This window comes from Somniosus microcephalus, chromosome 1, assembly GCF_052327205.1.
Source record: "Somniosus microcephalus isolate GS21.2 chromosome 1, FLI_Smic_1.0, whole genome shotgun sequence".
Lineage (NCBI taxonomy): Eukaryota > Metazoa > Chordata > Chondrichthyes > Squaliformes > Somniosidae > Somniosus > Somniosus microcephalus.
In genome coordinates, this window is record NC_140987.1 from 3,675,933 (window position 1) to 3,691,365 (window position 15,433).

General features: G+C 58.0%; 1 protein-coding gene across 1 annotated transcript in view; it reads left to right on the top strand.

Annotated features, from left to right (window-relative positions):
- The first annotated feature begins 2,500 nt into the window (after positions 1 to 2,500).
- LOC147123896 (sperm flagella and cilia-associated protein 2-like) overlaps positions 2,501 to 15,433 on the top strand; it is a 536,137-nt gene continuing 523,204 nt past the window's right edge. The window contains exons 1-2 of the mRNA XM_086002564.1: positions 2,501 to 2,625; positions 11,812 to 11,914. Of these exons, the coding sequence (XP_085858690.1) occupies positions 2,568 to 2,625; positions 11,812 to 11,914 (161 nt within the window). The 5' untranslated portion in view covers positions 2,501 to 2,567. The remainder of the gene's footprint in view (positions 2,626 to 11,811; positions 11,915 to 15,433) is intronic.

Genomic DNA, 15,433 nt, shown 5'->3' on the forward strand with positions numbered 1-15,433 from the left:
GACTGTAAAGCTAGGAAGGGAGGAATGTTGTGTATGTAATATGTGTGCTACTTTGAACCTATGGACAGGACTGCACTACTTGTAGGGCGTAGTGATACGCAGTACCACTCCTGGCCATAGGGGTATAAATAGTACTGTGGGTACTGATCTCCCCTCAGTTCCCGCCTGTGGGCATGAAGTAAAGACCTAAGTATAGTCCCTACCTCCAACCAGTAAAGACCTGTTTGAGTTATACGTTTAAGTCTTTGTGTTAATTGTTCAATACAATACACATACTTAACACCCTCCATCCCTCACACTCCCCTCACTCTCCTCTCTCCCTCACTCCCCTCCATCCCCCACTCCCCTCCATCCCTCTCTCCCTCACTCCCCTCCATCCCTCACTTCTCTCTCCCACTCCCCTCTCCCTCACTCCCTCCATCCCTCACTCCCCTCCATCCCTCACACTCCTCACTCTCCTCTCTCCCTCACTCCCCTCCATCCCTCACACTACCCTCACTCTCCTCTCTCCCTCACTCCCCTCCATCCCCACTCCCCTCCATCCCTCTCTCCCTCACTCCCCTCCATCCCTCACTCTCCCTCACTCCTCTCTCCCTCACTCCCCTCTCCCTCACTCCCCTCCATCCCTCACACTCCTCTCCCACTCCCTCACTCCCCTCCATCCCTCACACTCCTCACTCTCCTCTCTCCCTCACTCCCCTCTCCCTCACTCCCCTCCATCCCTCACTCCCCGCAATCCCTCACTCTCCCTCACTCCCCTCCATCCCTCACTCCTCACTCTCCTCTCTCCCTCACTCCCCTCCATCCCTCACACTCCCCTCACTCTCCTCTCTCCCACACTCCCCATCCCTCACACTCCCCTCCATCCCTCACTCTCCCTCACTCCCCTCTCCCTCACTCCCCTCCATCCCTCACACTCCCCTCACTCTCCTCTCCCTCACTCCCCTCCATCCTCACACTCCCCTCCATCCCTCTCTCCCTCACTCCCCTCCATCCCTCACTCCTCCATCCCTCACTCCCTCTCCCTCACTCCCCTCCATCCCTCACACTCCCCTCACTCTCCTCTCTCCCTCACTCCCCTCCATCCCCCACTCCCCTCCATCCCTCTCTCCCTCACTCCCCTCCATCCCTCACTCTCCCTCACTCCTCTCTCCCACTCCCCTCTCCCTCACTCCCTCCATCCCTCACTCCCCTCCATCCCTCACACTCCTCACTCTCCTCTCTCCCTCACTCCCCTCTCCCTCACTCCCCTCCATCCCTCACACTCCCCTCCATCCCTCACTCTCCCTCACTCCCCTCCATCCCTCACACTCCCCTCACTCCCCTCCATCCCCCACTCCCCTCCATCCTCACTCCCCTCCATCCCTCTCTCCCTCACTCCTCTCTCCCCACTCCCCTCTCCCTCACTCCCTTCCATCCCTCACACTCCCCTCTCCCTCACTCCCCTCTCCCTCACTCCCCTCCATCCCTCACACTCCCCTCCATCCCTCACTCTCCCTCACACCCCTCCATCCCTCACACTCCTCTCTCCTCTCTCCCCCCTCCATCCCACACACTCCCCTCACTCTCCTCTCTCCATCACTCCCCTCCATCCCTCACACTCCCCTCCATCCCTCACTCCCCTCCAACCCTCACTCCTCTCCCTCACTCCCCGCCATCCCTCACTCCCCTCCATCCCTCACTCCCCTCCATCCCTCACTCTCCCTCACTCCTCTCTCCCTCACTCCCCTCCATCCCTCTCTCCTCTCTCCCTCTCCCTCACTCCCCTCCATCCCTCACTCTCCTCTCTTCCTCACTCCCCTCCATCCATCACACTCCCCTCAATCCCTCACTCTCCCTCACTCCTCTCTGCCTCACTCTCCTCCATCCCTCACTCCCCTCCATCCCTCACTCTCCCTCACTCCTACCTCTCTCCCTCACACTCCCTTTCCCACATTACAACACTGACCACACTTCAAAAATGTAAGAAGTCACACAACATCAGGTTATAGTCCAACAGTTTTATTTGAAATCACAAGCTTTCTCAGCGCTCCGAAAGCTTGTGACTTTAGATGAAGCTGTTGGACTATAACCTGGTGTTGTGTGATTTCCCACACTGGTCCCCCCCAGTCCAACTCCCGCTCCACCGCACTTCAAACACTCCTTCACTGGCGGTGAAGCGCACTGGCGGGTGCGGTGGCCGTTAAAGGCGCGGGAGAAATGCCGCTGTGTGTTGTTGTTTTACACTAATCCCGTGCAGCGCCCGGGGACCCTTCACTGCTTTAAACACACCACATAAATACAACCTGTTGTTGTTGTTGTTGTCCCCCCAGCGCTGGGCACAGCGGGGCGGGGCCGGTGACGGAGGCGGGGCTGGGGGCGGGGCCGGTGACGGAGCGGGGTTGGGGTTGGGGGCGGGGCCGGTGATGGAGGCGGGGCGGGGCTGGGGGCGGGGCCGGTGACGGAGGCGGGGCGGGGCTGGGGGGTCGCAGTTGCGGGAGGGGCGGGGCCAGTTTCCCTGGAGATGGTCTCCAGGGGAACGGCAGGCGGCGAGGCCCAGGCCAGGAGCGGAGCCCGGGAGCGGAGCAATGACGGAGATCCTGTGTCACTGGCTCAATGAGGAGCTGGGACTGTCCCGGAGAGTGGGTGAGGGAATCAGGGAAAGGGTGGGTGAGTGAGGGAATGAGTGAGGGATTGAGTGGGTGATGGAGGGAGGGAGTGGGTGAGCGAGGGAGGGAGTGAGTGAGGGAGTGAGTGGGGGAGTGGAGGGGAGTGAGTACTGCCCCTCCGACAGTGCAGCGCTCCCTCAGTACTGCCCTTCCGACAGTGCGGCCCTCCCTCAGTACTGCCCCTGAGAGAGTGCAGTGCTCCCTCAGTACCGCCCCTCCGACAGTGCAGCGCTCCCTCAGTACCGCCCCTCCGACAGTGCGGCGCTCCCTCAGTACTGCCCCTCCAACAGTACAACACTCCTTCAGTACTGCCCCTCCGACAGTGCGGCGCTCCCTCAGTACTGGCCCTCCGACAGTGCGGCGCTCCCTCAGTACTGCCCCTCCGACAGTGCAGTGCTCCCTCAGTACTGCCCCTCCGACAGTGCGGCACTCCCTCAGTACCGCCCCTCCGACAGTGCGGCGCTCCCTCAGTACTGCCCCTCCGACAGTGCGGCGCTCCCTCAGTACTGCCCCTCCGACAGTGTGGCGCTCCCTCAGTACTGCCCCTCCGACAGTGCGGCACTCCCTCAGTACTGCCCCTCCGACAGTGCGGCCCTCCCTCCGTACTGACCCTCTGACAGTGTGGCGCTCCCTCAGTACTGCCGCTCCGACAGTGCAGCGCTCCCTCAGTACTGATCCTCCGACAGTGCGGCACTCCCTCAGTACTGCCCCTCCGACAGTGCGGCGCTCCCTCAGTACTGTCCCTCCGACAGTGCTGCGCTCCCTCCACTGCCCCTCCGACAGTGCGGCACTCCCTCAGTACTGCCCCTCCGACAGTGTGGCGCTCCCTCGGTACTGCCCCTCCGACAGTGCGGCGCTCCCTCAGTACTGCCCCTCCGACAGTGCGGCGCTCCCTCAGTACTGCCCCTCCGACAGTGCGGCGCTCCCTCAGTACTGCTCCCCCGACAGTGCGGCGCTCCCTCAGTACTGCCCCTCCGACAGTGCGACGCTCACTCAGTACTGTCCCTCCGATAGAGAGAGGGACTGAGTACGAGACCCCGGATAGAGAGAGGGACTGAAAACGAGACCCCGGATAGAGAGAGGGACTCAGACCCCGGATAGAGAGAGGGACTGAGAACGAGACCTCGGGATAGAGAGAGGGACTGAGACCCCGGGATAGAGTGAGGGACTGAGAACGAGACCCCGGATAGAGAGAGGGACTGAGACCCCGGATAGAGAGAGGGACTGAGACCCCGGGATAGAGACGGACTGAGAACGAGAGCCCGGGATAGAGAGAGGGACTGAGACCCCGGGATAGAGAGAGGGACTGAGAACGAGACCCCGGATAGAGAGAGGGACTGAGACCTCGGGATAGAGTGAGGGACTGAGAATGAGACACTGGATAGAGAGAGGGACTGAGACCCCGGATAGAGAGAGGGACTGAGACCCCGGGATAGAGAGAGGGACTGAGAACGAGACCCTGGGATAGAGAGAGGGACTGAGAAGAAGACCCCGGGATAGAGAGAGGGACTGAGACCCCGGGATAGAGAGAGGGACTGAGACCCCGGGATAGAGAGAGGGACTGAGACCCCGGGATAGAGAGAGGGGCTGAGACCCCGGGATAGAGAGAGGGACTGAGACCCCGGGATAGAGAGAGGGACTGAGACCCCGGGATAGAGAGAGGGGCTGAGACCCCGGGATAGAGAGAGGGACTGAGACCCCGGGATAGAGAGAGGGGCTGAGACCCCGGACAGAGATAGGGACTGAGACCCCGGATAGAGAGAGGGACTGAGACCCCGGGATAGAGAGAGGGACTGAGAACGAGACCCCGGATAGAGAGAGGGACTGAGAACGAGACCCCGGTTAGAGAGAGGGACTGAGATCCCGGGATAGAGAGAGGGACTGAGACACCGGGATAGAGAGAGGGACTGAGACCCCGGGATAGAGAGAGGGACTGAGACCCCGGGATAGAGAGAGGGACTGAGACCCCGGATAGAGAGAGAGACTGAGACCTGGCAGAGAGAGAGGGACTGAGACCCCGGGATAGAGAGAGGGACTGAGACCCCGGGATAGAGAGAGGGACTGAGACCCCGGGATAGAGAGAGGGACTGAGACCCCGGGATAGAGAGAGGGACTGAGACCCCGGGATAGAGAGAGTGACTGAGACCCCGGGATAGAGAGAGGGACTGAGACCCCGGGATAGAGAGAGGGACTGAGACCCCGGGATAGAGAGAGGGACTGAGAACGAGACCCCGGATAGAGAGAGGGACTGAGACCCCGGGATAGAGAGAGGGACTGAGACCCCGGGATAGAGAGAGGGACTGAGACCCCGGGATAGAGAGAGGGACTGAGACCCCGGGATAGAGAGAGGGACTGAGACCCTGGGATAGAGAGAGGGTCTGAGATCCCCGGGATAGAGAGAGGGACTGAGACCCCGGGATAGAGAGAGGGACTGAGACCCCGGGATAGAGAGAGGGACTGAGACCCCGGGATAGAGAGAGGGACTGAGACCCCGGGATAGAGAGAGGGACTGAGACCCCGGGATAGAGAGAGGGACTGAGACCCCGGGATAGAGAGAGAGACTGAGACCCCGGGATAGAGAGAGGGACTGAGACCCCGGGATAGAGAGAGGGACTGAGACCCCGGGATAGAGAGAGGGACTGAGACCCCGGGATAGAGAGAGGGACTGAGACCCCGGGATAGAGAGAGGGACTGAGACCCGGGATAGAGAGAGGGACTGAGACCCCGGGATAGAGAGAGGGACTGAGACCCCGGGATAGAGAGAGAGACTGAGACCCCGGGATAGAGAGAGGGACTGAGACCCCGGGATAGAGAGAGGGACTGAGACCCCGGGATAGAGAGAGGGACTGAGACCCCGGGATAGAGAGAGGGACTGAGACCCCGGGATAGAGAGAGGGACTGAGACCCCGGGATAGAGAGAGGGACTGAGACCCCGGGATAGAGAGAGGGACTGAGACCCCGGGATAGAGAGAGGGACTGAGACCCCGGGATAGAGAGAGGGACTGAGACCCCGGGATAGAGAGAGGGACTGAGACCCCGGGATAGAGAGAGGGACTGAGACCCCGGGATAGAGAGAGGGACTGAGACCCCGGGATAGAGAGAGGGACTGAGACCCCGGGATAGAGAGAGGGACTGAGACCCCGGGATAGAGAGAGGGGCTGAGACCCCGGGATAGAGAGAGGGACTGAGACCCCGGGATAGAGAGAGGGACTGAGACCCCGGGATAGAGAGAGGGACTGAGACCCCGGGATAGAGAGAGGGACTGAGACCCCGGGATAGAGAGAGGGACTGAGACCCCGGGATAGAGAGAGGGACTGAGACCTCGGGATAGAGAGAGGGACTGAGACCCCGGGATAGAGAGAGGGACTGAGACCCCGGGATAGAGAGAGGGACTGAGACCCCGGGATAGAGAGAGGGACTGAGACCCCGGGATAGAGAGAGGAACGAGACCTCGGGATAGAGAGAGGGACTGAGACCCCGGGATAGAGTGAGGGACTGAGAACGAGACCCCGGATAGAGAGAGGGACTGAGACCCCGGATAGAGAGAGGGACTGAGACCCCGGGATAGAGACGGACTGAGAACGAGAGCCCGGGATAGAGAGAGGGACTGAGACCCCGGGATAGAGAGAGGGACTGAGAACGAGACCCCGGATAGAGAGAGGGACTGAGACCTCGGGATAGAGTGAGTGACTGAGAACGAGACACTGGATAGAGAGAGGGACTGAGACCCCGGATAGAGAGAGGGACTGAGACCCCGGGATAGAGAGAGGGACTGAGAAGAAGACCCCGGGATAGAGAGAGGGACTGAGACCCCGGGATAGAAAGAGGGACTGAGACCCCGGGATAGAGAGAGGGACTGAGACCCCGGGATAGAGAGAGGGACTGAGACCCCGGATAGAGAGAGGGACTGAGACCCCGGATAGAGAGAGGGACTGAGACCCCGGGATAGAGAGAGGGACTGAGAACGAGACCCCGGATAGAGAGAGGGACTGAGAACGAGACCCCGGATAGAGAGAGGGACTGAGATCCCGGGATAGAGAGAGGGACTGAGACCCCGGGATAGAGAGAGGGACTGAGACCCCGGGATAGAGAGAGGGACTGAGACCCCGGATAGAGAGAGAGACTGAGACCAGGGATAGAGAGAGGGACTGAGACCCCGGGATAGAGAGAGGGACTGAGACCCCGGGATAGAGAGAGGGGCTGAGACCCCGGGATAGAGAGAGGGACTGAGACCCCGGGATAGAGAGAGGGACTGAGACCCCGGGATAGAGAGAGAGACTGAGACCCCGGGATAGAGAGAGGGACTGAGACCCCGGGATAGAGAGAGGGACTGAGACCCCGGATAGAGAGAGGGACTGAGACCCCGGGATAGAGAGAGGGACTGAGACCCCGGGATAGAGAGAGGGACTGAGACCCCGGGATAGAGAGAGGGACTGAGACCCCGGGATAGAGAGAGGGACTGAGACCCCGGGATAGAGAGAGGGACTGAGACCCCGGGATAGAGAGAGGGACTGAGACCCCGGGATAGAGAGAGGGACTGAGACCCCGGGATAGAGAGAGGGACTGAGACCCCGGGATAGAGAGAGGGACTGAGACCCCGGGATAGAGAGAGGGACTGAGACCCCGGGATAGAGAGAGGGACTGAGACCCCGGGATAGAGAGAGGGACTGAGACCCCGGGATAGAGAGAGGGACTGAGACCCTGGGATAGAGAGAGGGACTGAGACCCCGGGATAGAGAGAGGGACTGAGACCCCGGGATAGAGAGAGGGACTGAGACCCCGGGATAGAGAGAGGGACTGAGACCCCGGGATAGAGAGAGGGACTGAGACCCCGGGATAGAGAGAGGGACTGAGACCCCGGGATAGAGAGAGGGACTGAGACCCCGGATAGAGAGAGAGACTGAGACCAGGGATAGAGAGAGGGACTGAGACCCCGGGATAGAGAGAGGGACTGAGACCCCGGGATAGAGAGAGGGACTGAGACCCCGGGATAGAGAGAGGGACTGAGACCCCGGGATAGAGAGAGGGACTGAGACCCCGGGATAGAGAGAGGGACTGAGACCCCGGGATAGAGAGAGGGACTGAGATCCCGGGATAGAGAGAGGGACTGAGACCCTGGGATAGAGAGAGGGACTGAGACCCCGGGATAGAGAGAGGGACTGAGACCCCGGGATAGAGAGAGGGACTGAGACCCCGGGATAGAGAGAGGGACTGAGACCCCGGGATAGAGAGAGGGACTGAGAACGAGACCCCGGATAGAGAGAGGGACTGAGACCCCAGGATAGAGAGAGGGACTGAGACCCCGGGATAGAGAGAGGGACTGAGACCCCAGGATAGAGAGAGGGACTGAGACCCCGGGATAGAGAGAGGGACTGAGACCTGGGATAGAGAGAGGGACTGAGACCCCGGGATAGAGAGAGGGACTGAGACCCCGGGATAGAGAGAGGGACTGAGACCCCGGGATAGAGAGAGGGACTGAGACCCCGGGATAGAGAGAGGGACTGAGACCCCGGGATAGAGAGAGGGACTGAGACCCCGGGATAGAGAGAGGGACTGAGACCCCGGGATAGAGAGAGGGACTGAGACCCCGGGATAGAGAGAGGGACTGAGACCCCGGGATAGAGAGAGGGACTGAGACCCTGGGATAGAGAGAGGGACTGAGACCCCCGGGATAGAGAGAGGGACTGAGACCCCGGGAGAGAGAGAGGGACTGAGACCCCGGGATAGAGAGAGGGACTGAGACCCCGGGATAGAGAGAGGGACTGAGACCCCGGGATAGAGAGAGGGACTGAGACCCCGGGATAGAGAGAGGGACTGAGACCCCGGGATAGAGAGAGGGACTGAGACCCCGGGATAGAGAGAGGGACTGAGACCCCGGGATAGAGAGAGGGACTGAGACCCCGGGATAGAGAGAGGGACTGAGACCCCGGGATAGAGAGAGGGACTGAGACCCCGGGATAGAGAGAGGGACTGAGACCCCGGGATAGAGAGAGGGACTGAGACCCCGGGATAGAGAGAGGGACTGAGACCCCGGGATAGAGAGAGAGACTGAGACCCCGGGATAGAGAGAGGGACTGAGACCCCGGGATAGAGAGAGGGACTGAGACCCCGGGATGGAGAGAGGGACTGAGACCCCGGATAGAGAGAGGGACTGAGACCCCGGGATAGAGAGAGGGACTGAGACCCCGGGATAGAGAGAGGGACTGAGACCCCGGGATAGAGAGAGAGACTGAGACCCCCGGGATAGAGAGAGGGACTGAGACCCCGGGATAGAGAGAGGGACTGAGACCCCGGGATAGAGAGAGAGACTGAGACCCCGGGATAGAGAGAGGGACTGAGACCCCGGGATAGAGAGAGGGACTGAGACCCCGGGATAGAGAGAGGGACTGAGACCCCGGGATAGAGAGAGGGACTGAGACCCCGGGATAGAGAGAGGGACTGAGACCCCGGGATAGAGAGAGGGACTGAGACCCCGGGATAGAGAGAGGGACTGAGACCCCGGGATAGAGAGAGGGACTGAGAACCCGGGATAGAGAGAGGGACTGAGACCCCGGGATAGAGAGAGGGACTGAGACCCCGGGATAGAGAGAGGGACTGAGAAGAAGACCCCGGGATAGAGAGAGGGACTGAGACCCCGGGATAGAAAGAGGGACTGAGACCCCGGGATAGAGAGAGGGACTGAGACCCCGGGATAGAGAGAGGGACTGAGACCCCGGATAGAGAGAGGGACCGAGACCCCGGGATAGAGAGAGGGACCGAGACCCCGGGATAGAGAGAGGGACTGAGACCCCCGGGATAGAGAGAGGGACTGAGACCCCGGGATAGAGAGAGGGACTGAGACCCCGGGATAGAGAGAGGGACTGAGACCCCCGGGATAGAGAGAGGGACTGAGACCCCGGGATAGAGAGAGGGACTGAGACCCCCGGATAGAGAGAGGGACTGAGACCCCGGGATAGAGAGAGGGACTGAGAACGAGACCCCGGATAGAGAGAGGGACTGAGAACGAGACCCCGGATAGAGAGAGGGACTGAGATCCCGGGATAGAGAGAGGGACTGAGACCCCGGGATAGAGAGAGGGACTGAGACCCCGGGATAGAGAGAGGGACTGAGACCCCGGATAGAGAGAGAGACTGAGACCAGGGATAGAGAGAGGGACTGAGACCCCGGGATAGAGAGAGGGACTGAGACCCCGGGATAGAGAGAGGGACTGAGACCCCGGGATAGAGAGAGGGACTGAGACCCCGGGATAGAGAGAGGGACTGAGACCCCGGGATAGAGAGAGGGACTGAGACCCCGGGATAGAGAGAGGGACTGAGACCCCGGGATAGAGAGAGGGACTGAGACCCCGGGATAGAGAGAGGGACTGAGAACGAGACCCCGGATAGAGAGAGGGACTGAGACCCCAGGATAGAGAGAGGGACTGAGACCCCGGGATAGAGAGAGGGACTGAGACCCCAGGATAGAGAGAGGGACTGAGACCCCGGGATAGAGAGAGGGACTGAGACCTGGGATAGAGAGAGGGACTGAGACCCCGGGATAGAGAGAGGGACTGAGACCCCGGGATAGAGAGAGGGACTGAGACCCCGGGATAGAGAGAGGGACTGAGACCCCGGGATAGAGAGAGGGACTGAGACCCCGGGATAGAGAGAGGGACTGAGACCCCGGGATAGAGAGAGGGACTGAGACCCCGGGATAGAGAGAGGGACTGAGACCCCGGGATAGAGAGAGGGACTGAGACCCCGGGATAGAGAGAGGGACTGAGACCCCGGGATAGAGAGAGGGACTGAGACCCTGGGATAGAGAGAGGGACTGAGACCCCCGGGATAGAGAGAGGGACTGAGACCCCGGGAGAGAGAGAGGGACTGAGACCCCGGGATAGAGAGAGGGACTGAGACCCCGGGATAGAGAGAGGGACTGAGACCCCGGGATAGAGAGAGGGACTGAGACCCCGGGATAGAGAGAGGGACTGAGACCCCGGGATAGAGAGAGGGACTGAGACCCCGGGATAGAGAGAGGGACTGAGACCCCGGGATAGAGAGAGGGACTGAGACCCCGGGATAGAGAGAGGGACTGAGACCCCGGGATAGAGAGAGGGACTGAGACCCCGGGATAGAGAGAGGGACTGAGACCCCGGGATAGAGAGAGGGACTGAGACCCCGGGATAGAGAGAGGGACTGAGACCCCGGGATAGAGAGAGAGACTGAGACCCCGGGATAGAGAGAGGGACTGAGACCCCGGGATAGAGAGAGGGACTGAGACCCCGGGATGGAGAGAGGGACTGAGACCCCGGATAGAGAGAGGGACTGAGACCCCGGGATAGAGAGAGGGACTGAGACCCCGGGATAGAGAGAGGGACTGAGACCCCGGGATAGAGAGAGAGACTGAGACCCCCGGGATAGAGAGAGGGACTGAGACCCCGGGATAGAGAGAGGGACTGAGACCCCGGGATAGAGAGAGAGACTGAGACCCCGGGATAGAGAGAGGGACTGAGACCCCGGGATAGAGAGAGGGACTGAGACCCCGGGATAGAGAGAGGGACTGAGACCCCGGGATAGAGAGAGGGACTGAGACCCCGGGATAGAGAGAGGGACTGAGACCCCGGGATAGAGAGAGGGACCGAGACCCCGGGATAGAGAGAGGGACCGAGACCCCGGGATAGAGAGAGGGACCGAGACCCCGGGATAGAGAGAGGGACTGAGACCCCGGGATAGAGAGAGGGACTGAGACCCCGGGATAGAGAGAGAGACTGAGACCCCCGGGATAGAGAGAGGGACTGAGACCCCGGGATAGAGAGAGGGACTGAGACCCCGGGATAGAGAGAGGGACCGAGACCCCGGGATAGAGACAGAGACCGAGACCCCGGGATAGAGAGAGGGACCGAGACCCCGGGATAGAGAGAGGGACTGAGACCCCGGGATAGAGAGAGGGACTGAGACCCCGGGATAGAGAGAGGGACTGAGACCCCGGGATAGAGAGAGGGACTGAGACCCCGGGATAGAGAGAGGGACTGAGACCCCCGGGATAGAGAGAGGGACCGAGACCCCGGGAAAGAGAGAGGGACTGAGACCCCGGGATAGAGAGAGGGACTGAGACCCCGGGATAGAGAGAGGGACTGAGACCCCGGGATAGACAGAGGGACTGATTGTTGTTTCCTTGTATTAAGAGCCCAGCACATTTGCAAAGGATTTTTCCACTGGATACCTGATTGGAGAGATTCTGAACAAATATCAACTCCAGGACGATTTTGATCAATTCTCCCAGAGCAGGTGAGAAAGTTCGCTCTGTTTCTCTGTTCAGGAAGTATTAGATAAAGCCCCGGAACACAAACAACATGGCCCAGGGAGCACGGACTGGATACAGGTTGTTGGAGTTTGGAAGGCACGCAGTATTGGACTGAGCCCATAAGCAGTGCCGACCACTTCCTATTTAGAGGGTCAGCCACAGAAGCAGATAATGAAATGTCCAGTCGGGATAGAATCGACTCCAGTCGGCAATGAATTATGGTTTCAATTCATGTTTGGGATGTGGGCAAGGCTGGTATTTAGTACCCATGCTGATTGCCTGAGAGGGTGGTGGTAACTGAATGACTTGGTGGCTCACCAGAGAGTAGTTAAGAGTCAACCACGTGGGTGTTGGACTGGAGTCACATATAGGCCAGACCGGGTAAGGACGGCAAGTTTCCTTCCCTAGAGGACATTAGTGGACCAGGTGGGTTTTTACAACAATCCGACAGCTTCATGGTCACTTTTACTGATCCCAGCTTTTTATTTCCAGATTTTTTAAACTGAAATAAAATTCTCAAACTGCCGCAGTTTGATTTTAGTGTGTGTTCTCTCCAGAAAGGCTGGCTATGCTTAGAGTGGACAGGTCGCCTGGTCCAGATGGCTTGCATCCCAGATTGCGAAGGGAGCTGGGGGAGGAGATAGCGTGAAGGGCTTGCCAATCTTCCCTGGATGCCGGGGAGGTGCCTGAGGATTGGAAAGTGGCAAATATGACACCATTGTTCAAGAAAGGGTGTAAGGAAAATCATTGGCCCAGAAATTCAGGTCGGGGGCTTCCCGCGGGTGCAAGCCCCCGACCTGCACTTACCTAGCGCGCTGGCAGCTGAGCTGTGGGCCCGCGTGGGATTCCGATCCTGGGCCTGCTCCAGCTGCCGACGCGCAGTGCTTGCGTATCCCAGGGGCGCAGTTAGTTCAATGCGTCCCCTGGGATCACGTGGGCCATGGGGAGCCAATCGGAGCAGGGAATGCTCCATTCATAAGATTGACAGGAAGAGCTGTCAAAACCTATAAATACTACGGTCCCAAAATAGCACTAAATCTTCAAATAAATTTTTTAAAAATCACATTTTTTAAATAAACTATAAATTACATGAAATAACTATTTTAAACAATAATTTAAATTTTTGAAAAATATAATTTTATTTTCTAACGGGGCTAAAATTAAACTTACCTTGCTTTAAAGTATTTATAAAAATAATAAACCTGTGTAAAAAATGTTTTAATTTTAATTAATTCACCACTTACCTTGTAAAAAGCAGGCCTTGCGACTGCGTGAAAACCTGTAAAAAAAACAACCGAAGTTTGATGCGCGCGCGTTCGACCTCTGAACCCCTTCGTTCAGAGGATCGGAAGTGCCGGTTTCCCGTGCATGCAGGAAACCGGCACTTCCATCGGGCCCACGGGTGAGTACCCCGTGCGTACTCACCTGTGGAGACCCGAATTTCTGGGCCATAGTAACTACAGGCCAGTCAGTTTAACATCAGTGGTGGGTAAAGTTTTAGAAACAATAATCAAGAAAAAAAATTAACGGGCACTTGGAGAGGTTTAAGCTAATTAAGGAGAGCCAACATGGATTTGTAAAAGGCAGATCATGTTTGACTAATCTAATTGAATTTTTTGATGAAGTAACAGGGAGGATTGATGAAGGGAATGCAGTGGATGTTGTCTACATGGATTTTGGGAAGGCGTTTGACAAAGTACCACACAGAAGGCTGGTTAACAAAATTGAGGCTCATGGAATAGGTGGGTCAGTGGCAGCTTGGATAAGGAATTGGCTTAAGGACAGAAACCAGCGAGTTGTGGTAAATGGCTGTTTTTCAGACTGGAGGATGGTAGACAGTGGTGTTCCCCAAGGGTCAGTGCTGGGGCCACTGCTTTTTTTGATATATATAAATGATCTGGATATTGGAGTACAGAGTAGAATTTCTAAATTTGCCGATGACACCAAACTTGGGGGTGTGGCAAACAGTGAGGATGATACCAATCGACTGCAACAGGACATAGAAAGGCTAGCAGAATGGGCAGACAAGTGGCAGATGGAATTTAATACAGAGAAGTGTGAAGTGAATGTCCACAGCGCCTGGTCTGCACTCAAGGCCTCCATAATCAGCACCTGTGAAGAAACGCTCGGTCACTCGACCAGGAAACACTAAGATTGGTTTCGACGAGAATGACCAGGAGATCCAAGAGCTAATAAGCCACAAGCACAAGGCATTCCTGAGCTGGAAACAGCAACACAACTCGAGAGCAAGAAAGCAGCTCTACAGACGCCTGAAGGCCGAGGTCCAACAAAAAACTCGCGACCTGAAGAACAGATGGTGGGTGGAGAAAGTACAGGAGATCCAGCAGCTAGCCGACAGCCACGACGTGCGTGGATTCTTTAGCGCAGTCAAGACCTCCCATGGCCCAAGCACCCAAGGCCCTACCCCACTGCGGGCCAAGAACGGAGAGTTACTCATCAAGGACAGAGGCAATTAGTGCCGCTGGAAGGAGCTCTTCGAAGACCTCCTTAACTGAGACTGCCTTCGACGCGAGAGTCCTCAACTCCATCCTGCAGCATGCTACCTGCCACCACCTCAGCACAACCCCAGCCCGGCATGAGGTTGAAAAGGCCATCCGACAACTGAAGAACAACAAGGCCTCAGGAGCAGATGGAATCCCCGCCGAGGCGCTAAAACATGGCGGAGAAGCACTATTGGCGCGAATACATGAACTCATTTCTCTTATTTGGAAGGAGGAGAGTATGCCAGGGGATCTCAGAGACGCCGTAATCGTGACCATCTTCAAGAAAGGTGACAAGTCCGATTGCAGTAATTACAGAGGAGTCTCCCTGCTGTCTGCCGCAGGGAAAGTCATTGCAAGAATCCTCCTCAATTGCCTTCTCCCAGTGGCTGAAGAGATCCTCCCAGAGTCGTAATGTGGATTCCGCCCACTAAGGGGCACAATGGACATGATCTTCACCGCGCGTCAATTACAAGAGAATTGCAGGGAACAGCACCAACCGCTGTACATGGCCTTCTTTGACCTCACAAAGGCCTTCGACACCGTCAACCGTGAGGGATTATGGAGTGTCCTCCTCAAATTCGGCTGTCCTCAAAAGTTTGTCACCATCCTCTGCCTGCTTCACGACGACATGCAAGCCGTGATCCTGACCAACGGATCCACCACCGACCCAGTTCACGTACGAACCAGGGTCAAACAAGGCTGTGTCATCGCACCAATGCTCTTCTCGATCTTCCTTGCTGCAATGCTCCATCTCACCCTCAGTAAGCTCCCCGCTGGAGTGGAGCTAATCTACAGAACAAACGGGAAACTGTTCAGCCTCCGTCACCTCCAGTCCGGATCCAAGGTTGTCCCATCCTCTGTCATTGAATTACAGTACGCAGACGACGCTTGCGTCTGTGCTCACTCGGCGTTCGAACTCCAAACCATCATCACCAACTTCACCGACGCATATGAGAGCATGGGCCTTACACTAATCATCCGTAAGACAAAGGTCCTCTA